Source organism: Odontesthes bonariensis, chromosome 20 (assembly GCF_027942865.1).
Source record: "Odontesthes bonariensis isolate fOdoBon6 chromosome 20, fOdoBon6.hap1, whole genome shotgun sequence".
In the NCBI taxonomy this organism is placed as follows: Eukaryota; Metazoa; Chordata; class Actinopteri; order Atheriniformes; family Atherinopsidae; genus Odontesthes; species Odontesthes bonariensis.
In genome coordinates, this window is record NC_134525.1 from 14597195 (window position 1) to 14624341 (window position 27147).

General features: G+C 42.0%; 2 protein-coding genes across 4 annotated transcripts; both read left to right on the forward strand.

Annotated features, from left to right (window-relative positions):
- Nucleotides 1-309: 309 nt before the first annotated feature.
- mtmr6 (myotubularin related protein 6) lies at nucleotides 310-14558 on the forward strand. 3 transcript variants are annotated; one of them, XM_075452307.1, is made up of 16 exons: nucleotides 311-515; nucleotides 2407-2483; nucleotides 2604-2735; nucleotides 5444-5606; nucleotides 5858-6015; nucleotides 6970-7098; nucleotides 7989-8123; nucleotides 8297-8429; nucleotides 8527-8636; nucleotides 8750-8875; nucleotides 8996-9045; nucleotides 9524-9617; nucleotides 9715-9821; nucleotides 10754-10888; nucleotides 10984-11110; nucleotides 13902-14558. In XM_075452307.1, the coding sequence occupies exons 3-16, from the start codon at nucleotides 2622-2624 to the stop codon at nucleotides 14250-14252; spliced, it is 1932 nt and encodes a 643-aa protein (XP_075308422.1). In that variant the 5' UTR covers nucleotides 311-515; nucleotides 2407-2483; nucleotides 2604-2621; the 3' UTR covers nucleotides 14253-14558. The 3 variants fall into 3 exon arrangements, with proteins under 3 accessions (XP_075308421.1, XP_075308422.1, XP_075308423.1); XM_075452306.1 differs by lacking the exon at nucleotides 2407-2483 and having other exon boundaries at nucleotides 310-515; XM_075452308.1 differs by lacking the exon at nucleotides 2407-2483 and having other exon boundaries at nucleotides 311-538.
- A 6333-nt stretch (nucleotides 14559-20891) lies between these two features.
- On the forward strand, nucleotides 20892-25965 carry amer2 (APC membrane recruitment protein 2). The gene has a single exon (XM_075451942.1). The coding sequence runs from the start codon at nucleotides 21039-21041 to the stop codon at nucleotides 23115-23117; it is 2079 nt and encodes a 692-aa protein (XP_075308057.1). The 5' UTR covers nucleotides 20892-21038; the 3' UTR covers nucleotides 23118-25965.
- Nucleotides 25966-27147: the final 1182 nt, after the last annotated feature.

The window sequence follows — 27147 nt, forward strand, 5'->3', positions numbered from 1 at the left end:
ACGGGACTGAAGGTGGACCATAATCAGTTATACAAAAACGCAGAATATACCACAAAGTATTTCCGGTTAAGATCTCAGTATAAAAGGAGCAATTCCAACCATCAAACAGGTCAGTCAACCCTCATGGGTATGAGTGTACGTATACACACACCTCTTCAGGCACCATTACCACACCGTTGATATGCATATTCTGGACAAAATAAACACATTTTTATCAGATACAAAATTCTATTAATTTATTTTTTTTAATAGCTACGCAATTCGTGCCCTTATTTTGAAGTTTTCACATCTACAGTATTGACATGATTACAGGAGATTTTACGCGGATGGAAGAGTGAAATAATTGACAATAAACACATATCGTGTGCCACCGAGAAAGTAAAGGTGGATAGTGCTGCCGTTGAGTGCATCATACTATCAATGATACAGTTTCCCACGGAAGGTGCTGTTTGAACCCTTACAGTCGCTGCCAGCTGGTTCGAGTTGGAGAAATGGAACATATCCGAACGCCGAAGGTAGCTAACATTTCTTGCTAATCGTAAGTGGATGGGATACAGTCAGCAACCCGGCCTTGTCTTTTTTAGTATTTTTGCAGTGCTTGGTTGTCGCTACTTTTGCTGTCGACTTGCGTTAGACTGAACGCATGAATCTAGTAGCATGATGGCTAGCAGGTGTCGCCCGCAGCTCCCAGTGTTAAACGCGATGAGCATCAATGAGCTATTTGTTTCCCCCGTACAGCAGATAGCTGGGTTTCCAATATGTAATCTGACTACCTGCAGTCTCTATTATTGATTTAGTTTACGTTACTCTGTCAAGCCGGTCAGTGAATCTTGTGATTGAACTCTACCAGTAGAAATCGAGCTACATCAGGACAAGTGTGCCGTTTGAGGCTGTCAGACAGAGCTGACTCAGGGAGGAAGTCCATCATTAATTTCCAGCACTTTTTTTTTTTTAAACATGTAAACGAGCAGTTTTATCATTTGATCATTTATTAGAAGCATTGGAAAGCAGTGCAACGATGTTATCCACCGCTTGACTTCTGAGTCACTTACAGAGGATCCAACTGAACAAAAAACCAGGGCGATGCAGCAGGCTTGGTTATGCCAGGCCTGTACCACTTTAAAAAGGAAAAAAAAACAACAACACAGCAACTCCCGTGTATTTAATTACTTCTTATTTAAACTAAAAGCGAGGCAGCATGTTAACCGTTAAACCCAATATGCAAATGTACAAATTCACATAATGCAAATACATGTGGAGTACACTAATTGTGTCTTTGGTGGGTTCCCATGCTGAAAGATGTTTCACCATCTTTGGTAATGGTGTGGCACAATTGTTGACGGCTTAGGGTTGGTATTCTGTTCTGCAAAGCACACACAATTTTGAGGTTGCATGCTTGCATGCGGAAGGGGATTTGGAGGGTGTGATTACCTGCAGACAGGGTGTGTCCCCATTGTGACAGGTCCTCCCTGTTTGCTAAGACAGAAAAAAGGGGCATTATTGCTGTCAAGTAAATTCAAGTATATGTGTGTTACCTTTGTGTAAAAATTCTACAATTACAAAAGCCTCTGTCAAATTGTCATATGAAGGATATTGTAGGTTTCTTCAGTAGTTTCCAGAATCTATAAACAATTGCATTTTCACTTTTCTTAGAGACGTTGTTCCTGTGTGTCCCTCTTTCAACAACTCTCCTGTATGTTCCAAGAAGCCTACTTCTTGACTTGACAGAGCTGTGACCATCAGGTTGCTGGGCAACAGCGATACAGTTAGTCGTTGCATCATATCAGTGAACAACAGGAAAACGGCAAGAAGGGAAGAGGATGTATGACTCAACATGAGGCCAGTTGGAGCGATGAATCATGTATTTGGACAGTTAGCAGCGACAGCAGGAACCCAGGCATCGCGTTGCCTTCCAGCGACAGTGAGGACTTATTTTCTTTCTCACTGAGAGCAGCGCACGTTTCAATCTGACTCGGTGATGGAAAGGACAGCGATGAAACTCAGCATGTTACGCACGCAAAGTCCTCGTCCAAAGTTCTCCAAACAGAACCCTAAAACATGTGTGTGGCCGTTCGAAATAGAATGTATGCGTTTATTCATGCTTTTATCTAGAAGGTATAACGATGGACAAAGTGCAAGCGGGGTCCTCTGTGTCTCGTTTTGTCTTTGGTGTGAGACCACATTCTTTGTCCTTTGTGAAAACCAGGGACTTTTAAAAAAATATTTCCCTCATAGTGTCTGTTTTATGTCTTTGGCCAAATGTTGTCTATGTCCCGGTCAGTAGTCGGGTTGGCTCGAGATTGGTGAAATTAAGAATCCGATGGCTCATTTACAAACTGTTCTGCCGTGGCTATCATTAGACTCATTTCTCCTGTGTTCAGAAACCACTTGTGACTCCTTTAACAGATCATTTTGGCAACTGATAGTGAGGGCCAGGTGGCCAGCGTTACTGCCAGGTGCTGCTCACAGTCCTTTTCTGCCAGGTGCCATTCCCATCTCTCCTCTTTTCATTATATCCTGTGCATGTGCAGCCAAAGAAGCGAGCCTTATTGCTCACTGCTCATCAGTTAATTATCACCGGTATGCGCTTGTGTTTTTCGCAGGTGGAGCAGGTGCGGCTGATGGATCGCTTCAGCAACAAATCCACAAACGGCACACTGTACCTCACAGCGACACACCTCATCTTTGTGGAGAGCAGCTCTAACAACTCCGCCTCAGCTGGACAGGAGATCTGGGTGAGCAGTTCCAGTGGTGACTATTTTGCCAGCGTTGCATGTCTACCCGGGAATGCATGGTCGGTATTTGTTCGGCGAAACTTTGTTCGGAATGGATTAAAGGACAAGAGAGACAACGGAGATAATCTCTGCTGTAGCAGGGTAGAAAGGCAAGGACGGGGCGCTATTTAGTTTTCCCCAATATTTTACATTGACTGATTGCTTGATAAATTTATCCAAACCAAAACTGGAACAAAGATAAAATAGACATGTAAAAGAAAAATCAAGATTTCAATGAATGACTCTATTGCACATGAATGACCATTATGCTGAAACCAGAGCTCCAGTCTGATGCTGATATTGGCTCTCTGCAACCTTGCAGAGGCACTTAATGGGAAGTGTTCAACCTCAGCGAGTGGGTTTGTGTGTGTTGTTGTTTCTTTGGTGCGTCACGATGGAGAGATACCATATGCAAACCTGAGTGTGTTTAGAGGAAGAAGGGTAGAGTTTCAAAAACCCTAAAGAAAGAGCTGCTGGGCATGCAGTGAGTTTTAGGCGCATGCTTGCAAAAAGGGAATTTGTGTTTTCAGCTTCAACCTGAAAAAGGGGTCGTAGTTGTAGCTCTTTGAAAACCAGACTAATAAAGTCTGGCGGCAGCAGCAGCGATGCAGCACGATTTGTTTTTGTATTTTTTTTAATGTTCCGGGTTTTTTTTTTTTAATGTTATTTTAGCAATGCAGTGATGGTGTTGGGGATATCAGAGAAACATGGAAGAAATACAGGAACTGAAAGTGGGGCTCAGCAGTGCTGTAATGAACTGTGAGCAGCCGTCTGAGACGCATCATTAGTGAGAGTTTCTCCTCTGGAAATGAGGTTTAACAGTTCATGTAATGAAATTTCAACACTTGATTGACTGGGTTTTGTTTCCAATACTGGATTGTTATCTGTGTATGTGTACTTGTACGTGCACAGCATTCTTCGTCTGTTTTACGAGGTTGCAAAAGCAGCGCTCTAGTCCGCGTTGTGAAGAGGTTTAAGTGCTGCGTGCTGCAGATTCTGGGCCCTTATCCCAGGAAAAGGAAACACCTTTTCTCTTTGGTTTTTGGTCAATCCAGCATATTTGTGTCTGTCAGTGCCTGTAGGTTTCTGTGTGTGTGTGTGTGTTTGTGTGCACACCACGTGTAATTCAATGTGCATGTGTGTATCAAATAAATTCACGATCACTCTGTTGGGGACGTGCATTTGTCAGAATCTTATGGTGCCTCATAAAATATTAAACAGCAGCTGTGAGTTACTGCTTGTCTCACCAGCTGGTGAGATGAACATTTAGATTGTGTGCGTCTGCGTTCCTGTTTGTGTCGGTGTGTTTTACCAATCATTACCGATGCCGACGAATGCACATTTTGATGACATTCCGTGGTTGGGAGACTCAGACTGCGCTAATGAATATGATAATGTGCTGCACTTGACCCTGTTGTCCTCTAAACTTTATGACATTGACGGCTCAGGATTCCGTTGGGAAGGGGAGAGAGCTTTTTACACCAAACTGAGGAGTAAACATGGTTTCCTTTTGTGTTCCCATTCAAGCCTAACAGGTGAAACAGTGAAAGGGTATATGCTTTTAATAATAATAATAATACATTTAAAAAGACACTCAAGGACACTTTCCAACACATTAAAAACATAATAAATAAGATAATGCAAGTTAAAAAGAGCAATGAGGCTAGAGGGAGAATGCAGCTTGAAACAGATGGGTTTTTGAGTTTTGATTTGAAGAAGGGTAAAGAGTCAATGTTGCAGATGTCCGGTGGGAGTGAGTTCCAGAGTTGGGGAGCAGAGCGACTGAAAGCTCTGCTCCCCGTGGTGCTGAGACGGGCAGAGGGCACAGAGAGGTGGAGGGAGGAGGAAGACCTGAGGGAGGGGGGGGGTGGAGAGGAGATCAGACGGATATGGGGGGGGGGGCGAGGTTGTGGATGGCCTTGAATGTGTAGAGTAGGATTTAAAAGTAATTCTGAATTTGACTGGGAGCCAGTGAAGCTGCTGGAGGATGGGGGTGATAAGGTGAAGGGAGGGGTTCTGGTGATGATGCGGGCTGCAGAGTTTTGGACCATTTGAAGCTTACAAAGGGATTTGTGAGGGGCAACGAAAAGGAGTGAGTTACAATAATCGATGCGGGAGGTGACGAGGCTGTGGACCAGGATAGCAGTGGTGTGAGGAGTGAGAGAGGGGCGGAGACGATTAGCGTTACGTAAATGGAAATATGCAGACCGACTAATGTTACTGATGTGGGAGTGGAAAGAAAGTGTGCTGTCGAGGATGACACTTACTACTTGTCAATACTTACTTGGGCTCAGATTTAGCTTTGAAGCCAGTGATTTGCTTTTAAGTCCTTTAAGAAATGACAAAAATATAAAGCTTGTAATCAGTTCTGTAAATTAATCTTGTATAATACTGTATATTGAGTTGTCTCGAGGTGGAGGACGTTACAATTTTCCAAAAGGGTTTTTATCAGCTTTCAGTCCAGCGTTTGTGTCGGTTCCTTTGGATCTTACTGACACGGCACCTTATTTTGCTTCCTAGTTACATTCCAGTGTGTATTCAAGTCATTCACAATCTCCAGCAACATACGTGCTCATGTACTGTTGACATACACGCATACCTTGTACATCACTTAATAATGCAGTAGAGTTTACATTTTTTTCTTGTTATTCTTGTCTCCTTTTCTGTAGATTTTGCACCACCATATAGCCTCAGTGGAGAAGCTCAGTCTGACCACCACAGGCTGTCCTTTGGTCATTCAGTGTCGTAACTTCAGGCTGGTTCATTTTGTGCTACAAAGAGAAAGAGACTGCCATGATATCTACAGCTCGCTGCTGCGTCTTCTGCGGCCAGGTGGGCTCCACTTCTGGTTCAAGCTTCTTTTTTTTTTTTTTTCTTCTTCTGTTCTGATAACTGTAGACATTTTTACCCCATCGTTCCTTTCTCAGGCATTTGTTGCTCTTTTTGTGCGTCTTACCGACACATAACGTCAAAAAAATGTTATAATTTACAAACGTCTATAGATGGACTACTTCTCGTAAATGGCGATTTCATGTTTGTTTGGGATTGAAAGCATTTCCCTGTGGTTTTTGTTCTTGATGCAGTGTGCTATGAGGAGCTCTACGCGTTCTCCTACAACCCCAAACAGAACGACCAGCAGAGAGAGGAAGGGTGGCAGATCATCGACCTGAGGACGGAGTTTGAGAGGATGGGCGTCCCCTGTGACCAATGGCAGCTCACTGATGTCAACAGAGACTACAAGGTAGTAAACGCTGAAATGTTCCTTAAATGACGCACCACAGATCGCTTGATATTTCAGACAAATTCACTGAATCGTGCATATTCTGAGAGCGAGACAAACGAGTACAGATTGTATACAGTGATGTTGATAATAATAATAAGCTTAATATGTAATAATAGATATTTTTAGCCTTAGAGACAGAATAGATAAACACAGCATGTCAGACGGCTTGGAAGAGTGCAAAGGCCTTCCGAGACAAAGCAGCAAAAAAACCAAACATTTAATTAGAAAGGAGAAAAATGCAAGCAAGCACTGTGCTCACTGTGCTTTTTGAACTTTGGCCCCATCTCTGTGTGCCATGAACTCCACCTACCACAAAGAAAATAAGAAAAGGACTTTGGACTTTCCTGATGTCACATGCTTACTTAACAGTAAAGTAACTGGTGCTTCCGGTTCCACCATGTAGCTCTGTCACAGTTTTTTAAAATATATATACATATATATATATATATATATATATATTAAAGGATAAATACAACACTTATATTGTGTTTTGTGTAAATGTTGTCCAGGCTTTTTTTACTTAATGCCTTTGTTGTGCTACGGCAGCTACGACTTGTTACTGATCCCTATCAGACATTATAAAGACATCATGCATGTTGGTCCAGAAGAGGGTGTCGAAGCTCCATTTTTAGTTCTACATCTCAGCTCCAGCGCTAGTGTGACGGACCAACGGGCTTTCTTACCAAAATGAATTAGTTGCACTGCAAAATTTTAAGAAAACACAGATGTATTCTTACAAAGATTTTTTTTTTAAAATTTTTGGATCGAATAAAAGACACCATTCACTCAAATATTGATTATACTGAGTATAATGCTGAAAAAAAAGGGGACGATGTCTGTATCTGCCAGTATCTTTTGAGTCTGTATGTTTGTTTTTGTGATGCATGTACTTCTTTTGTGTGGTTGTTGCAGGTGTGTGAGACATATCCACGGGACCTTTATGTCCCCATCACAGCCAGTAAGCCTATCATTGTGGGGAGTTCCAAGTTCAGAAGCAAAGGGCGCTTTCCTGTGCTCACATATTTCTACCAAGAGAAGAAGGTATTTTTGGCGGTGGATCGTTGTTTTTATAAAACACTGCTGTTGTACAAAACTGGTACTGCTGGACCGGTAACTGCTACTGCTACATTCATATGCTTTTATGTCGTCAAGTTTGGATTGGTCCCTTTGTCTGTTGTTATGCTCTAATGGCTGACCAAAGAGCCAAAACGGCATCCAAAACGGAGGCGATGGAGTTTTTTAAAAAGAATCATATTCTGTCACTAAACTTGAAAGTAACGTGCCTTTTTACAGTACATTCTCTTATTCAATTAGCAAATGGTATATAAAAAGACAGAAGTAAATTCCCACTGAACAAAAAATAATCCCAGCAAATTTCAAGGGCCTTCAACCCTGGGAATTATGTTGTGACTCCTCATGAAAGTAGATAAAATGGCCAACATGGAAAGGAGTTTTTTTTACTGCGCTAACATGTACTTGCTTAAAATCGGATAGAAATACAAATTGAATTTTTCAGGATGACCTCTGTCCTATAGCAAAATTTCCCGACAGACTGACGTAGCTATCGCCCAGCATTACAAAACAAAGATTATTTTTAATTCTCCTGTAAAGCAACATCAGGAATGCAAAAACCTTGCCTGCTTTCTGTCTCTCACTGTGTGTGAGCTTCTTTTGTTGTTCAGCCATGCAGCTTAAAAAATCTGTTCACTGAATGTGCACACATGCCAGAAGCAGGAAGGACTTTGGTCCTTAAAAGTTGGAATGTCACAAAACATCATTCTGATGTGTTCAGTAATATAATCAAAAAGTTTCCAAAGAAATTAAAGTAAAAGTGAAATAATTGAAGATGATTTATGGCTAACTCACGCAGGATTTGAGTGTCCTTAAAGGTTTTTTTTTTTTCTATCTCTGATCCTTGTATTGTGTGGCAGGCGGCAGTGTGTCGCTGCAGTCAGCCTCTCTCTGGGTTCAGCGCACGATGCCTAGAGGACGAGAGTATGTTGCAGTCCATCAGCAAGGCCAATCACAACAGCCGATTTGTATACGTCATGGATACGAGGCCAAAGGTAAGACAATGACAACCAAACACATCTCTTCTGAACAACAGGCTTGGTTCGCGAGCACGGGATGTTATGTTTCAAAGGTCTGTGTAAATGGGTTCAGCCCCCTCTAAACACCATCTATTCCAGAACATGGCCACTTGCCAAAACTTTGCATTGCATGTTTTTGTTTCATACAGTTGAATGCAATGGCCAACCGAGCAGCAGGTAAAGGCTATGAGAATGAGGACAACTACTCCAACATCCGTTTCCAGTTTGTTGGAATTGAAAATATCCATGTAATGAGAGCTAGCCTGCAGAAATTGCTAGAAGGTACTGCTACACACATGAGCACACTGCGTTGCATTTTTGGAGATTGAGATGGATATTTTGTTGCTGAAAATGAATCTGCTATTGTTCTGTCTCTCAGTGATTGGTATTCGATCTCTCACCATGAGTGACTACCTGGTGGGACTAGAAAGTAGTGGCTGGCTGCGGCATGTCAAGGCTGTAGTAGATGCAGCTATCTTTCTTACCAAGGTAACTCTTGTCTTTCTTGAATGCATATTGGTCCCTCTCCGTTAGGTCATCATACACAGCAACTGTCAAGAACTGTTTTCCCTTTGCTGTCTCCCCACATTTTTGTCCTGCAGGCAGTGACGGTGGAAGGAGCCAGTGTGTTGGTTCACTGTTCAGATGGATGGGACAGAACAGCCCAAGTCTGCTCCCTGGGGTCGCTGCTCATGGACCCCTACTATCGTACCATCAAGGGCTTCATGGTAAGAGCCGCAAACAGATGCAAAGTTAGATGTTAATGCTCGTATGAGTATTAATATTGTAATTCCCTGCTGGATGTTTTTGTGCGTCTTTTGCTTCTTTTCACATTCGTTCTCTTCTAGGTACTGATAGAGAAGGACTGGATCTCCTTTGGCCACAAGTTTGCAGACAGGTGAGCTGTATCTCTTTGGTAATTCCCACGTCACACAGGAGGGGGCTCAGCTACGCATCAGTGTTTGCTTACAAACATCAAGCTCGTGGCACAGAATCAGCATCGTTGGCTGAAATATTGTGTTCTGCGATGCCAGCCTGCCTATACACACACACAGCCCATTCTGCTTCTCTTGCTGTCTTCCTTGCTGACTCAGAGGCGTAATAGTGCAAATCAACTTCGACCCTCAAAGCCACCTCTATGCTTTCACACATGACACCGATGCACAACGAAGGCACATCAGTCCCAGCTCGAAAAGCATAGGCCAAGCGTTTGCCTTTTGAACAGAGTAGCAGGATCTCTTCATAATATTGCCCCCATTTCAGAGTAAATAATTGATACACAGTCTCATTTGCACTCTTTACATCTTTAATGGTTATTTGATAGATATTATATGACTAATATTGCATGATTGCATCTGTGGATTTTGTACCTTAAGATGCGACCAGTTGGACGGAGACCCAAAGGAGGTGTCTCCCATCTTCACTCAGTTCCTGGAGTGTGTCTGGCAGCTAACTGAGCAGTTCCCACAGGTTTGTGGGAATGTGTTGATAGCACAACAGATGTGCTTCATGCATCTCATTTGCAGCCTGCTTGATGGTACTAATTTTTTCATTTCCCTCTCATTAGGCTTTTGAGTTCAGCGAGTGGTTTCTGCTGCAGATCCATGAACATGTCCACTCCTGTCAGTATGGAAACTTCCTTGGCAACAATCAGAGGCAGAGAGAGGAGTTGCAGTAAGTCCTACAGGCATATATTTTGTGGAGTTGCAATTGTTTTCATCTCCAACGCTTCTAGAAGAGCTTTTCAGTTCTGTTGGCCACAGAAATGATAACTCTGAGACATATACGATGATTCTAAACTTTATATTAAAACCTGCACACTTATGATGCCAGAGTCATTATCCATTTTAAACAATATCCTGTTTCAAAAAAAAAAAAAAAAAATATCACCTGACACAACCATGTAGCCTTTGCAGGCAGCACCAGTGAAGTAACATTTAATTAGAAGTGAGGACTGGCTAAAATGTCTCGTCTCTGTCAAAAAGTTCCCCAAACATTTTGAACATTTGTAATACACAAATCTGGGTTATTTAATATTGCTAATATGTAACTGTTTTTTTTTTTTTTTTTTTGTTGGTTGCTGGTGAGGATAATCCTATTGAAAACTGTTCACTGTGTATTTTCAGACACTTTAAACCTTCAATTACTCATTGTCCTGTGTTGAAAGCATTCTGATGGTGATTCATAAGAAAATGACGCTGTTTAGTTATAAAGGAAGCTGGAAGCTCTACCCACAGGTTCCTTTGGGCGTGCCTGTATAAAGCCTGCCTGCAAAGTTTCAACCGGCCATTTATTTTGGCGCCCGTCCACAGATTTTTCTTGTCATTCATTGAAAAAGCTTATATTTACTTCACTGATTTCTTTGTGCCCTACCTGTTTTAACATGCTCACTTTGTTTATTTGAATTTATTTTTCGTTTTTGATGATCATTACTTTTCTTTATCTATTTATTTTTACCTCTTTTTTTTTAATGACGTCACTGCTGTAAACTCCTGTTATGTAATGTGATCTATGAATAAATTTGACACCGACTTTGAGTGAGGTCAACATGAGAATTCAGACTTTATTGTTGCGTCTTATATCTTAAGTGTCGTTCTATGTTCCAGGCTGAGAGAGCGGACTCACTCACTGTGGGCATATCTGATGAGTGAAACACAGAACTACTTGAATCCATTCTACAGCCCTGCATACTCTGAAGCACATCCTGTGCTGGAGCCCTCCACCTTGCCCTACCATTTCAAGTCAGTTCAGGATTCCTGCTTGTTTGGCATGCTTCACTGGTGTTTCCTAATGTCCGGTTCTTATCTACATGTTTGTTTTAACCTGTGCTTCCAAGGTTCTGGAGGAACATGTACCACCAGTTTGATCGGTCCATGCACCCACGGCAGTCTATCCTCAAAACCATTCTGACTATGAGGGAGAACACGCGCAAGGCAGAAAGCACACTGCACGCACTGGAGACTGTAAGCTGCAATCTTTTTATGTACAGTCGTCCATATACATTCAGATGCATTGGTTTGGGCACCTCGTCTCAAAATTTATCTTACTGTGAGTTGATTAGCTAGCAAATGATGAGTCTGTTTCCAAAAGCAGAGAGCTAAAGGGAAAAGGGCCTGAATCAATATCCTTGGCATCCTGTACGGTCAGTCGTTATTTGGCTACCATATTGTTTGGCAAGTATTGCAGCTTGTAGATGTTTTTAGCCAGCTAAGAGTCAGTGTTTCTGTATTTTTGATCATTCTTTCTTCGAAGTCTACTGGGAAACTCTCAGGATGACAGAAACTGTCAGCTTGATATGTCACTGTGGATTTCGGGGTCTGTTAAGGATCATAAACTGTCGTTGAAGCCACCTTCTTTTTATCTACATTTTGTTTTACAGATGGTTGGATGTTAGCTTGTAGAATATGCCGGCCATTTTAAAGCATCACTAGAGAATATGGCTTTTTTTTTTTTTTTTTTTTTTTTTTTAATTCAACCTACAGTCATGGACATCCACTGACACAGAAACAAACCTCCATCACAGCTATACACATGGGTATGTGTGAAAATATCCCTCTAAAAGCCACTAAATATGTCAAGAGACAAAGAAGGGAAATATTAGAGGACTTATGTGATGGAAAAAGACCTCAGTTTTGTTGGTTCCATTATAGGAGTCAACCACAGCTATAATCTCTTCTGATTCACAGCCGACACAAAGCAGATGGAGTAATGATCATGATCACATTCTTCTCACTTTAAACCTGCACATCAGCAACTTCACTGACAGAGACGAGCTAAACAACTATGACAGAACAAGAGAGCTGTCATTTGTTACTTACCAAGAGCAATAATGAAGCTAACGCCACGTCCGTCTGTCATACTGGTTTTTCTTGTTGTTTTTTCTGAGCTCGCTTCAGCAGTTAAATCCACTCAGATATTTATTCTTGTCCTGTGTCTTGTTCGGATACTTTATCTCTTCTTCCTCACTCCCTCCCTTCCTTCCTCCTCGCTCTGAGGAAATTGGACAAAACAAAAATGACACGCTAATCTTTCTCAAAACATTGAAAGGAAAGTTTAATCTTCAATTTAATGCCTTTTGAAGATTAGTTCTTATACGTACTTTGCTGAAAAAAGCTGGAAAAAAGAAATGTTTGAATACCACTGTGATGATGTTAGGTGTTTATTTTTTTCTTTAGTTTTACAACTGAAATGTATATAAAAGCAGAATGCAGGGATTTACAATTCTCATCAGAAAATATTTTATTCACCATCATGAAATATCAGAATATTAGAATATAACAATGATAGAAAACATCAAATTTTTAAAGTGAGACATTTCATTATTTTGGAAAAAATTCTACCTCATCTTGTAGTTGATGGCAGCAGCACATCTAAAAAGAAGATGGAACAATGCCAGCGAAAGACTGGAAAAATAAGTGGTACTAAACAGAAACAGCTGGAGGAACATGTAGCCAATTAGGTTAATTGGCTACAAGAGGTATAAAAAGAGCACCTGTGAGAGGCAGAGTCTCTCAGAAGTAGAGATTGGCAGAGGTTCAGCAGTCTGCAAAAACTCCCAAAAGTAATGCTCCTCAACTTAACTGGAAAACATTTTGAATATTCATTCATCTGCAGTACACAATCTTGTCAAAAGATTCAGACAATCAGTCATGGAGGCCCGTGATCCCTGGGCCCTCTGCAGCACTGCATTAAAAACAGGCAGGATTCTGTCAAGGAAATCCCTGCATGGGCTCAACAACACTTCCTGATATCATTGTCTGTGAACACAGTTCACTGTACCAGGTTGTAGCTCTAATATGCAAATATGAATCCAAATGTGAATATGATCCAGAGTGGCCGCCATCTTTACTGGACCAAAGCTCTTTTAAACTGGACTGAGAATTTTTCTGTGCACTCGTAATTGCTTCCCATTTCTTCACTTTAGCAGGTCCCGTAATTCCACTGCTGACACTGCTAAGAATGACAGATTTTCCTTTTTGGATCTCTGAAAGCAGAACTTCAATCTCAGAGCCCGTAAATTTGTTCTTTTTGCCCCTTGATGCCATTCTCATGACTCAACACTCAACATTTCCTGGCACAGGAGAGAGGAAATGTAGCCTTATATGGTATTATGTTGGGCGTGGAGTGTGCAAATTTACTATCCTCGTGCACGTGCGCTTAAATACGCACGGGAGGCATTCATCATTTTACGTAGGTCGTTTACACACTTTTCCCGAAGTGAAGAGCGTTTGTTGAATCTGATGTGGCGTGTTCGTACGAGACCTTATGAAAAAAGTGAGAGAAATTTAGAATTAAAAATACGAAAATGTTCTTGCATGAAGCCCAATGTTGGTATTATTTAAAGTGATTGAATTATGCTGAGGTCGTAACTTGTTGGTCTTGAGTTGATAACGAGGTTGCTTTTGCCTGTGATATTTGTAAAAGCTGTGGTGAAGGTGAAAGCCCAACATTATTTCCCCACAGTGAAGTAATTACCTAGTTAAGATGAATCTTGAGTGAATTCTGCAACAGCTGCCCTTTATTTACTTTCATTTTACCCATTTGTGTGATGCGACCAACAGTGCAGTTGCTATACATAGACTGAATCTAGAATTATTTAAAAAGACTGACTTTTAGATGTGATATTCTGTACACCACGTAGGGCTTTTGTCATGAAATAATAATAATTTTTTTTTTTTAAAGTTGTAACATTTTGTGTTTTGCCTGACTGACTAAAACCTTTCGGCGTTATCTTTTCATGCTCTTTGCATGCAGAGGCTCCAACAGCTTGGCGTGACCCCCATTGCAACCTCTGCCCCCCCTGCACCTCCTCCCACCAGAGATCAGCGCTCCAACACTCTGCCGCCGCGTCCCGACTCCCTGATTCTGGGCGCGCCCGTCAACCACAAAGAGGTGCAGCGTCAGGAGGACGAGGACGAGCAGGATGAGGTAGGCGAGGAGGCTACGGAGAGCACGGACACGGAGCGAACAGTGGAGGGCAGCAGCGGCACCGAGAGCAGGAAGCAGAGCTACGGAGAACTGGAAGGGACATTTAACAGTGAACTGGCCAAAGAAGAGCCAGCTGTTGTCAGTCTGGAGTTTGGTGTGGCACGCATGACCTGCTGAGACCAAACGGAGGGATTGTGGGACACTGAGGGGCGGAGGTGGCTGAGCAAGAGTGCTTAATGAAAGGATGCGTGCGTGTGTGTGTTAAGGAGAAGCCGTCATTCTGTATGTGATTTTGTGCCGATTACAGAATGGGCCAAGTGGCTGAAGTTGTATGTCTGTATAGTCTAAATCTCAATGGAAAGCCTCATTATTATGACATATACTGCACCTATAGTGAAGAAGATTGTTTTCTTTTTTATGAATGTTGTAAAGAACTATAGAAAACTCATGAGAAGAATAAGAGAATAAATACATTTAAAAATCCTTGTTATTTGTTCAGTTATATAAAGCTTTTTAAACCACATGGCCTAGATATTTCAACAGTCATTTCTCCCTATATAAAGACAGATAAAATCACATTTTCTGGCACTGGAAATATTTTATTTCATCCAAAGGCTCGAGGCCAATCTAATCTGATGTTTTTGAGCCGATGTTGCTCTGATCCGACTGATAGGGGGGCAAAAAAAAAAAAAAAAGAAAAAGAGGAACATCATAGATAGAGGATGCTGAAAATTATATACTAAAATGTGGTTACTCTGACTTAATGCAGGCTTGGTGCTTTTAACTTTTTTTAATTACATTTTTTTTTCTAGGTTTGGAATACTGTGTTAGCCTCAATTGAAGCTGTGACTTAGAACAGTTGCTATAACTTGAATATGTAATGCAGAATCCAAATAACAGAAATAATCTTCCTGTTAAAATACTGTGACGACACACCCTGAGGAGGTTCGCCACCGATCATTTGAATCCATTTTTATTTTCTCATATTGATCAGATAATCTGATTTACTAATGTACATTGATCCCCAAATCCCACTGATCGTATCTGTCTGCCATGTTAGTGACCTATTATTTATTTTAGGTGACCCTGATCTGCGGTCACTGGCACAGATCCACAAGGAACGGACTGGGTCCAAGATCAATGGGTCTGTTGATACTGTTGCACTGATACTAACCCCAAAGCCCTTCAATTTTTCAAAGCAGTTATAAGTTCTGTTTTTTATATACAAGAAAGAGAAACTTATATATCTATACCATCTAAATACAGTACATGGTAATGCTTTTGTAGTAGTGGCGTGACACACTTTTTAAAAAAAGAAATGTGTCTAGGTTAGGTTTACTAAGGAGGTCCCAGCGAATGTGACGAGAATTCGGGCCACAAGTTCAGATTTATTTTTAAGCCAGCTCATAATGATCTCATTTGTAACAACCATAAGAGTTCTGTGTTAACTCCAGACCAATGTTGGAACTTTGCTTCGTATCAGAGCTCAAAAAAGGATTATATCCACACAGGATTAGATTTGCTGTGCAGATGAATAACTTCTTCATAAGTTTACATCAGAATGGTAAGACGTCGAATTCGGAAGATGTCAGGACATGGCCGATGTGATGTGTTTATCTCTCTGCGATGCAATCATCAAACTCCTGCTACATCTCTGTTAGCCTGTGTGCCAAAAACTCCTTTATTAAATTTGTACTAGCAGCACTCGGAGTGAATTTCCTCTTCAAATACCCCTTGCTCAGAGCGGTCACGTGTTATAGGAATAAATGGGGATTTGTTCTTATACACATATTCACACAGCAACCGCACACAATGACAGTTGGCCTCAGACAAATATGTCTCTGTGAGCAAATAAGGAAGTCATTGTTAATTTGCAACAACTTGGAATAAAGATAGACTGATAGTACAGCGTGATGTGATGTGTATAGATGCTGTTTCAGCTCTCTTAAAAGCTCCATGCTATCTAGGCTGTGAGAAAAGAGGACACAATAAATAGTGTGGAGAAGGAGAAATATGAAAAAGATATTGTTCCAAACAAGCAATCAGAAAAACAAAAGACAAACCTAAATCTGGATTATTGACTGAGGTGAGCTAAAAATGTTGTATAGTTGTTCTTTATCAATAAAGAGCTTAAGCTTTTATGTATAATGTTTAGTTTTTTTGTTTGTTTAAAGGAGTGAGTAGTGATTCCAGTGGTATGAAGAGTTTAATTTAAGATGCAATGGTTTGTCTGTGCTTGCTGTTAGAAAGGCCTTCCTGTAGCCTAGTTGTGCATTTTACCTTGCATTAAACATTGAGGAGCCTCTTCCAGAGACAAGCTGCTGAGGGCTCTGAATCATTCAGATGAGTGTGGCACACTATGCTGGTAGAACACTTCCTATGACAAGGCTGGAATGCTGTAGTTACATAGAACATAAATGCATCCAGTATGCTTGCAAAATGTCCATATGAACACATAATGCACATGCTATTTATATGAACATATACTACACTACACACAAAGTTGTTGGTGCTGGTGGAATGTGGGGGATAATCAGATTGTTTGCATGACTTTTACAGTACAATTTCATATCCCTGGAGTACTTTTAGTGTATGTGGCTGACAGGCACTGTGGTACAGATGGTCAGATTTGAAATGGGCAGCAGTATGCTCTCTTTACTCACTTGTGTAGTTAATTGCATCCATTGTCTCTACTGCGTTTTAAAAACATAGCTGCAGTATATTGCTCTATGTAGTGTGTGCTGTATATTTCTAATGACAGAGATGCAACTCTCATTGTTGGCAGAACAAAGGCACTGTCTTTGTCCTACTAACATGATGGCAGGTCATGATGTTATTCAATACACCTGCCTCTAAGAATTCACCGTATTGAATAACATCATGTGAGAACTCAACTCCATACGCTCGACTCAGTGAGCTGTACCAATGAGGCAGCACGCATAGGACCCTGGAACATTTACACCTAAATGCAACCGATCCACTCATTACACCCTGCAACCAGTCAAAATTGTGTGGTAAAAAAACTCTTCACACTCTTCACTTATTAGAGATATGGCAGTCTTACTCTTGTAAAGGTGTTTGGGAAGCCTGCTCCTAGACAGCTTATAAACAGTTTGTACTGTTGTTGTTAACTTAAGTAACAAAAGAGCTTAGGCTGTAATCCTGAGGGTTTTAGAATTGCACAAACAAATGTGAATGTGTGAACACACACACACCTATACACACGCACACACACACACACACACACACACACACACACACACACACACAGTAGCTTAATTAAATCCAGAGCCGGAGGGCTCTCTTTCCTCAACAATCCGGCCAATAGGATAAAAATGTGTGATGTGATTTGTGTGTAGGTGTGTGTAATCTTTTCCTCCACAACAATGCCAGAACAGACTTGACTGTATTGCGACTGGCCAATCACAGATAATCAGCCACACCCGGGCTCTTTGCACCTTAGTCTTTGACTTTTTTTTAGCACACCTGTCCTGTTCTCATTTACAATTTGCAAATAAACTCTGGTGCCAACAGAAATGACACTGAGAGTGTCATATGGGTGCGCTGTATTTGTCTCACCTTTCACAAGAATTTAGAATTCACCCTAACAAACACACCTGATGTTTGTTAAATTTGTTCTACGGTCTAAATCAACATCACATCATGCCACTCAAACATATACATGAGGTAGACAAGGGTACAATTTTTATTTCAGCCTGTAAAAGCTAACGATTGTGTACATGCAGCTTTTGTCCTAAACTGAATGATTTATTAACTCTTTGGTTGAATTTCCATAAGAATCTAATGTAGTGAGAGAGCTTGGACCCAGAGAGGCACTGTGTGTTTTATGAAGAGTCCTATTTGCAGTTTTCATCTTGATATATTGACTTGACCTCAATCTTATTAGCCAATATAAGAAGACTAAAGTGGATTGAACAGACAAAAAGATCACCACCGTTGAGACATTTTGTATTTACTCTTGGCACCAGAAGCAATCTCTAGATAATCAGTTAATTAAAGTTGGATGATAAGGACTCATCCTTTGATAAATCAAGATAATTACATCATGATGTGAAGACACAGGAGTACTTAGCAAAGTGAGTAGCTTCTTGGCAGTCATTCCTAGCTTTAGTGGGGGGGGGGGGGGGGGGGCGGACACAAATGTTCCCCCTCTACTTTGAAAAAATGTGCATCTGGAAATGTTTGTTAAAAAAATAACAACTGATGATTAATTTACTCCGTCTTTGCCATTAGGAAGATAAGTGATATGAAATGCTGTACATTTAGCATTTTATCTTCTTGTCAACAACATCTTCATTCATACATCTGTCCATCATTTACTGTTTTACCTCTACCACAAACACATACACTTTATAAAAAAATAATAATATTATATTTTGCTGGTGAAAATTCCCAGCCAGCAAGTTTCATACTGCACAGGTATTGTGCAAGCACTGCTGTTCGCATGCAAAGACAAGCCAAAGGAACAGGCAATACCATGAGAGGAGCAGAGAGAGAAAATGTCCTCTAACTGTCCCACTTAGTGCGAAGCTGCACTCAGGGGGCTGAAATGGGAACCCTATTTTAATGGGAGGGTGGGGGGTGGGGTGTGCCAGTCTTCTTCTTCTTTGTACAAAGACAGTGAATTGAACAACTGAAGAAGCAAATGTTGGATTTTCCAAACACCAAACTGACAAAACCTGCTTCAAATCCATTAACAGCCAGCAGACCACAGCTCATGTTTCATATAGAAGTACCATCTTAATCTTATTAACTAATTAAACCCTGTTGCTCTCCCCTCCAATCCCCCCAAATGCAACAATGTAAGATGTTTTACACATGCAAGATTTATGATAATGGTGTCTGTTATGTAATGCACTTGTATTGTTAGATACTTGCTTTAATAATTTACTGGTGTTTCAATGGTTTAAGTAGCACAGATATCCGCCCTGGAAGCTGAAGAAAATCCTTTGTCTCATCATGTAATATCTGATGCCACTCAGTCTCCACTTATCAATCCACCAGCCATCTGCTGCTCAGAGTCAGCTCCAAGCCCATCCAGTTGGCAGCTAATTTGCAAGCATGGCTGTAGGGCATTCTTTCTGAGTATCTGATATACCTGCTGAACCTGCACCCTGGGTGACTGTCTGCTGAGCTGACAAATCATCTGTCTTACTGGGGGGGGGGGGGGGCATAAGAAAGATATGCTTCACTGCTTCACTCTGGGGAAGCCCTCAAACTGTGTTTGCGTGGGTGTGAGCATGTCTGTAGATCTGTGGGTGTGTGTTGCCTTGGGCTCATGAATGCAGACATTGTTTGATTGCAGTGGGCTGGAAGAGGAGAGCTTGTGCCTACAGCCTCTGAGAAGGAGGAGAAGGAGGAGGAGGAGATTGAAGAAGAGGAGGAGGAGAAAGAAAAGTAGAATGGGAGGGAAGAAAGGACAGGAGAGGAGAGGAGGTTTGTAAGTGGGTCGGGGTACCAGGGAGATTCATGGGGGGTTGGGAGGTTAAAATAGTCAATAAAAAGAGCAACAATGCTGGACCATGCTCTGAAAACCAAGAACTTTGTCCATCTTCTAAAAGGGGAGGTTATTTATATTTTAGGAGAGGAACAAAAACACAATCATCATTTAGAGAAAGAATTTCTAGAATAATTTTATAAAACTCTGATGACTAATATCTTCAACTTCAGATAGGTTTAGATATTCATTCTGTCAACATAATTTAACACAAAAAGTTTTTCGATTCATACAAACTACAAAAGAGGACAATGATTAAAGTCGGGAAGCTCAACAGTTAACTTTTCTGCATGCATGCAGAAACTCTGCTGGTTGTCAAGGTTTGTGCTAAGAGTATAGCTAATGTGGAAAGTAAGCTTAACTTGTGGGCTGCTGGATTGGCAACACACAGCCTTGATTTAGGATGACAGGAGGACAGTTAAATGTGCTGCCATTGCTCTCAGACACCTGGCTTTGTGCGTCCATATGGAGGGTGAGAGACCATATGGCCTATATGTCTCACCCAAACTGTTTTGGGGGATGCGTTGTGTGCATGTGTGAGTGTACTTTTATTACTCTTTTTTTTTGTGGAGGACCTAAATGTGTTTATATACATGCCATATACTTTGAGACTTGTTATGTGAATCGTTCAATTTCAGGGTGCAGATTTGGTTATTTTTTTTATAAACTCCATGTATGCAGCAGCACTGAACTTTTTTTTTTTTTTTTTTTTTTAAATCCATATCCCAGCTTATGCCCACTAATACTCTTGATCAGCAAGTCTTGCATTTGAGTCCCCTTATTCAGGCTAGCTGGTAGGATTATTTTTGTTTACTTTGAGATTTTCCACACTCTCTCGCAGATATGATATATTCGTACAGTACACACCGGGTTGAAGGATGTAAGTCATGTCAATAAGTTAGTGATAGTCCTTTCTCATAACCTAATGGGAAAGTAGACATTGACATATTGTATCTATGCTTAATATGTCATAACACATCAATGGGTGTTTGTTGACTTATGTGAAAACAGTGAATTGTGTGATTGTGTACTGATGATCAATCACAAGAAAAGAGCAAACTGCATCTGTGACATGCAAGGTGGAGAAAGGTGGAGGAAGAGCGTGGGGGAGGGAGTGGAGGACAGACACTGGCGCCCTGCCAATGTTGACGAAAGCTGCTTAGCCCACCCAGTTGCCATGGATACAGCGAGGAGCAGCACCCAGCATGCATGTCTGCCTGTGTGAGAGAGAGAGAAAGAAAAGAGAGGGAGGGAGGGAGGGAGAGAAAACCAGCAGGCAGACGTTAAAGCAAATCAGAGTGGGAGTGAAGGAGCACCAGACAGCAGGGTGGAGGGAGACGGAGCGAAAGAGGGAGAGTGTATGTGTGGCCAGAGAGGGAGAGGATAGAAAGGAAGCCAGAGAATTCGAGGGAAACAACGCTGTGGGAGCGATAGCGTGCTGGATAATGGAGGTGCAGTCGGAGTATGTGGAGCCTCCTGTGGCACCTCAGTGTGACCCCCAGCCTACAGGGAAGATCAACAAAGCTGCCTTCAAACTCTTTGGGAAGCGACGCACTGGCTCAGGAATGGCCAGCTTCTTCTCCTTCAGGAACAAAGCGGCTACAAACAGCAGAAACAGTGGGAATTCGGACAATGGCAATTCTTTGAATGGAAACAGCTCGGCAGCATCAGTGGAGCTTGTGAGGAGCAAAACACACGATGGACTCACGAGCAATGATGCTGATGGACAGAGAGGGGAGGGACTTGCAAGCCTGGAGGCAGGGCCAGTGAGGTCTCTCAGCAAGTCGCTGAGTTTCTTTTCTCTCCTCCGACGTGGAAGTGTTAGGTCGGGTGAAAATGGGGGAGCGGGGATTGTGAGAAGAGGAAGAGGCCTGAAAGGATTTTTCAGCAGCATGCGATGGAGACGTAAGGAAAAACCAAATGAAGGAGAGGGGGAAGAGGTGGAAGGTAAGAAAGAGAAGGATGGGGATGTTGCCGACTCTGAGAAGGTAAAAGACATTACTCTCACCCTTGAACCACCACCACATCATCACCAAGAGGACTGTGAAAATGCAGAGGAAGGGTCTAACCTCCAATCAGCAGACACTCCCACCACTAGTGTTACCATGACACCCACACACTGTGTTGCCATGCCAGGACCATCTGGTGAGCGAGACTCCCCCTTTCCTTATACACCCACTGATTCACCAGTGCATCCTCCCATCCAAAAAGCCAAAGCTTCAGTTTCTAGCCTCAGCCCGTCCCTCGCTACACCCCCTTTGGATCGCTGCAGCACGGGCGACCCACCCTCAGAGCCTTCAGTAGACCGCCTATGCTCTCTCCTCTTCACTGATGTCACCTCTCTTAAGAGTTTTGATTCACTGACAGGCTGTGGTGACATTATTGCAGATGCAGATGAGGAAGGGCCAGTGGGTAATGGAGGCAGTGGCACCAGTAGCAGCAGCAGCGGGGGCGGAGGGGGGAGTGTGGGAGCTGGCATTGGGAAAACTGTTGGTATCTCCAGTATGACATCTCGTGGCTCCCCTTCTAAAACTCTTATGCCTTCCCAGATGACCCAGCCAATGTTCTCTGTCTCTCAAAGCTCGGCACCCGTCTCCCTCCCTGCTCGAACCCGAGCGACTCCTCCACCACAGCAGCACCCTGCCGGTAGTGGTGTGGTGGCCTACATGGGTGGAGGGGAAGAAATGGCAAGTCCAGACGGAGTGGATGATGCGGACATGCAAGGGCTCTGGCACATGCTACCTTCTACAGGAGAAAACTCCCCAGCATTGCCCCGACTGCATCAGTCTTCGTCCAGCACCCCTACTTCTACTTATCCACCTCGCACCAACCCTGCCGGCAGCCACCTGCCCTCAGCTCCCAGGAGTGTGGACAGAAAGGCACCCCAGGTAAAAGCACTAGGTCTCAGTAAGATTCCAACAGTTGGTGGAGCAGGATGCCGGGCAGCTAAACCCCCCCTCCCTCACACACATGGCCGTCATCCAACATCACCTGGAGAAAAAGAACTACTTAGTGATGAGGGCTACTGGGACACACCCTCAGCAACACCTACAGCAACACCTGATGAGAGTGGGCTGCAGAGTAAGCAGAAGATTGCCCTATCCCGTGACAGTTGCTCTGGCGACCACCTGTACGACCTCTACAATGATCCTGAGGAGGACGGAGAGGATCACGTTAGAGATGAAGATCTAAACAGTACTCCCTCTCCTTCCACTGAATGCAAAATGAGCCCCACCTCTCAAACAAGTCCCCCTTCTTCCTCTTCCTCTTCCTCTTTCCGGTCAGTTAAAGGCAGCACTAGCCTTCCTCGAGAATCCAAAATCCCAGTAAGCACCAGACAAAGCTCACCTCCCCATTCTGTAAGCCAGTCAGCCCTGTCATCTGTTCTGGAGGCGGACTCCCCTCCGCCAAAGACCCAAGCAGCCCCACCAGCTCGCACCCGCATCCCTGTATCCAAGGTGCCCGTCCGTCGATCCGGGAACAAACCTGGCAACACAAACAGAGGAACAGCACACAAGAAGTAGTTTTTGTCAAATGGGTGATTATCACCTATTATTGGACTTGGAAGTACCATATTACAGTGCTGCTTATGTAGAGCCAAAAGTCTTTCCCGAGACCAAGAAAAATGTTGAGCAGTAGAATTAACAGCCCATACATTTCTCTCAAATCTTAAAAGCTCTCATGACCTTTGGTTTTTTTTGACTCACAACAGGCTGGACAAGAATAACTGGCTTGTTCACTTGAGAAAGTCACAAGGAGACTAAAAAAGGCTGGGTTAACATTTCACTGACCTCGCTCGCACTTTGGAGGTGGAGTTTTGACAATCCATGGACTCGCTAAAGATACATCCATCACATAGTTATTTTCCTGGAAAAGCTTCTGACCTGCTGAATTTGACAGTCACTTTAACAAAAAGAGCAGAGCATCTTTTCATTTTAAACATTTTTTCTATGGAATCCTATATGATCATTTGACTACAAGGACCTAATCCAATCAAACTTTGCTATTATCATTACTATTACTATTATTATTATTATTTCTAATGTAAAGATAATTTTGTCCTCTTGTCTAATCCATAAGAAATGACCTCCTAATCTCGTGATGTTAGAGCCAAAGTTTAAAGAAAAACAAACGGTCTTGATTTCCCGGCCTCTTATGACCTGGAACAATCTCAACGATTTCCTCGACCTTCGATATCGCACCATTTTTTGTTTTCCTGTTTTTGAAGATGGTCTTCTTCTGACTGTACACTGTTTTTAAGACCGTATGTTTAAATGTACAGGTCTGATCCGGTTTTATTACTTTGCTTACTTTGCAGCTACAATGCTTCCTGCTGGAGACCTTTAATTTTTTTCTTTTGGAAGGGAACGCCTCCTCTTTGTTGACTGATCGTATTACTTTTATCGTGGAAAGACTCTGTTTGGCCAACTTTTGGATCTCACTTATACCTTGTTGCAACACTGGGAAAACATTCATTGGATGCCGATCTCTGGGATTTACAGTTGTTTAATTTCTGATGGAAATCTGAGAAACTTTTGCAATACTCTGCCTGGAAGGATCCTTTGCACTGATGCGCTGTTGCTCACCAACACCAACTGCACACAAACACCTGCACACTCAAATCCAGGCATGCACACACAGGTTTTATTGCTATCTGCATGCAGCACCACACACCCAAGGTACAAAATGTCAGGGAATGTCATCTAATGCTTAAGGATCTTCTACACACACACTGTTCAACACTTGTCACTATTTGTAGCAGCACTGGATAAACTTCTTCTTTAAGGACACATACATGAACAAGACACATTCACAAACAGTTTTTCTCGTTAGTACTTTCTTTTTCGCTGGATTTCATACTTTTTTTATTGGCTTCTCCATCTATTATGACACAGCATGGATCTTAAACTGTGATTAAACTAACTTCTTATCGCACTTATTTTCCTTCCTTTCTGGCCTTGTGTGTACAGCTTGATGTGAGAGGATGACAAGGAGGTATCATTTCTGAATGTCATCCAGTTTCAGGGAACCAGATAAAGAACAAAGCAACGTTTTGAAACTATTACGCTAAATCAGTTCATAGATCTTCACCCTTTGACTGCTGGCTTATCTATTCACGCACACTGTTGAACTAAATTCCAGGATCCACCACAGCTGTGAATCTGAATGTAGCTTTGTGCTGTTAAAGGTCCTTTTTTTTTTCATCCCTCTTTTGTAGGAGCAAGAAAAAGGGTGGATTTAACTGTTTTCTATGTCCCCCATAGCTCTGAAAGATGAAGTCAAACTACTGTACAGTGAGTACAGCCTTGCAAAGCACCACTTGTTTAAACACTGAGGGGGTGTGCTGCAATCCTAAGAGGCCTTTGTCAGTGATTCAGTGAGACAAGTTACAAGGAGCAGATTGTTCCCTAATTGGATTTGATTTTCATAGGGAAAATTTTCCCTAATCCCAACCACAAGGATAGCATTGACCCTGGAGGGTCATTCTAGTTCATGTTAGCTTTCCATCTCTTTTAGATTGCAATGATTGATCCACCACACTGCTACAGATTGAGATAACATTCAGCCCTCTGATGGAGTCGTATCGGATAGACTATAAAGTAACCCATTTCCAAGCCTGCCGTATGTGTGTTCATGGCAACATGGAAAGGGAGATGAAAGGTCACTTGGGGAGTTCAGAGTGATCGTGTTGGTTTATTCTTTCTCTGTCCATATTGTGCTCTTTGTCTCATTTTGGATAAGTCTAATAACTTTAAATCTCCATTCGTTTTAATGCCGATTGGCAGTAGTGACTAGAAGAAAAATAAGGACAGAAGTGATTTGTGGTTGGATATACTGCTGTCAGAGGAACCCTGGTGAAACGTTGATGATGCTTGTATGCTGTTTACCAAATTAGTTGCCTGACATGATCCTTTTTCTTTTGTGAATGTAAAAACCACACTGTCAGCGATCGATATCAGTGCTAAACTTGAGAGTTTTTTTTACTTGTCATGAATAAACAAGAACTGATCATTCAGCATTATTTGTTGAAATAGGATGTCCTGCTGTCACTGTTCCACGTGTCAAAGTTTGTTTCTCAGGAGAATAACTCTGTTTTTTTACTTTTTCCAAGTATGACATGATACCTTAATCCTTTGCTCCGACATAAAAACAATCCTGAGGCCACCGTACTGCCACCAGACTCATTTCAGTGTATTTATTGCTGACTGATTCTTCTCTTTCTTCTTTCTCAATATAATTCTGGGCCTTCATGTGAGCATTTGCAGCAATGAAAAGCACAGTATGCTTTCCTTCTTTTTGTTACTGTTTGCTTACAATGTAACATTCTTCCACCATTTGTTTTTGATTAATTAAACTGTATTTGCGCTGATAGATGAGTTTCTGATTCTTTGTAACTGCATTTACACAAGACATGCAATTCACCCGGGTTTATTTATCCTGAACTCCAGTCGTCTTTTGTTCCATGCCCTCATCCTGTGAGCCGGAAACTCCACAGAACAGGCTGGGCGAGAAGAAGCTTTTTGTTGTACAGCAAGTGGCATGTTGAGTCTGGTATCACACTTGGAAAGAGGTCAGCTTTGCATGGAGGTAAAAGAGTATCAATACATTTTATTGATTGCTGAGATGAAAGCCATTGTTGATCTCTTGTTGGAATAAACTCACAGAGACAGGAACAGACAGCCAATTTGAAGACAGAAAGACACAGCTGATGCATGTGAACTGTGTGTGATTCTCCGTGACCGAAAAACAGATGAAACCTTTAGTTCTATTGTTGCAAGGATGACACATGTTGCTAGAGAAAGCTCACTTGTTGTTGTTTGGGTACATATGCATGTGCAGCAGAAGGATTTGGTGCAGTGCGAATCCCCTTTGTAATGGTGCAGCACCCCCCACCCCCCCTTCAGCTCTTTCTCTCTGGTTCTGCACGCTGAGGTTTATGTAAAAGCCTTACGTAAGACTCTCACTTGTACCAGCCCACCACATCAAGGCAAAGGATGCTGACAGTGAGAATGGTACGTGCTGGTGCATGCCTGAATGTGTCAGCTGATCTTATAAATCTGCTGGATGAGGACGTTTGATCTCGGCTTCTACCTGTTTGTTTTAGTGTATGAATCTGGTTAAAGTGCACAAAAGGGGGAATTTGGCTTGTGCTGGCCTGAAAGGATCTCATACAACTAAACAAATATAAGAACAGAGAAAGGAAACATGTCAGTTCCCTTAAATTAGGCTTTCATTTAGCTTCGTCAACTTTTGATGAGGAGCATAAACAAGCGGTAAGATTAGGATATGAGTAAACGAGTGATGCAGTAGCTCAAGTCTATTAAGTATTTACAGGTACAATGATTATTGGAGGATGTTTGATCACATTATTTAGCTAATATCAGCCACTATAAGCTAATAATCATATCAGATGAAGAAAGGATTTAGAGACAAAACCCTGAATTTAGAGAATAGTTTTCAAGTTTTCCTTGAAGGTTGAACATACAGTATTTGGAACCTAAAATATTGAGTAAACATCTATTTGCCATATAAAGATATCAAAGTGTAATGATG

Excerpts from the sequence above, each read along its gene's own strand:
- mtmr6 (XM_075452306.1), top strand. The coding sequence starts at position 492 with ATGGAACATATCCGAACGCCGAAG. Across the intron at positions 516-2,603 it reads AACATATCCGAACGCCGAAG|GTGGAGCAGGTGCGGCTGAT; the intron begins GTAGCTAACATT and ends TGTTTTTCGCAG. Across the intron at positions 10,889-10,983 it reads ACCTTGCCCTACCATTTCAA|GTTCTGGAGGAACATGTACC; the intron begins GTCAGTTCAGGA and ends TGTGCTTCCAAG.
- amer2 (XM_075451942.1), top strand. The coding sequence starts at position 21,039 with ATGGAGGTGCAGTCGGAGTATGTGGAGCCTCCTGTGGCACCTCAGTGT.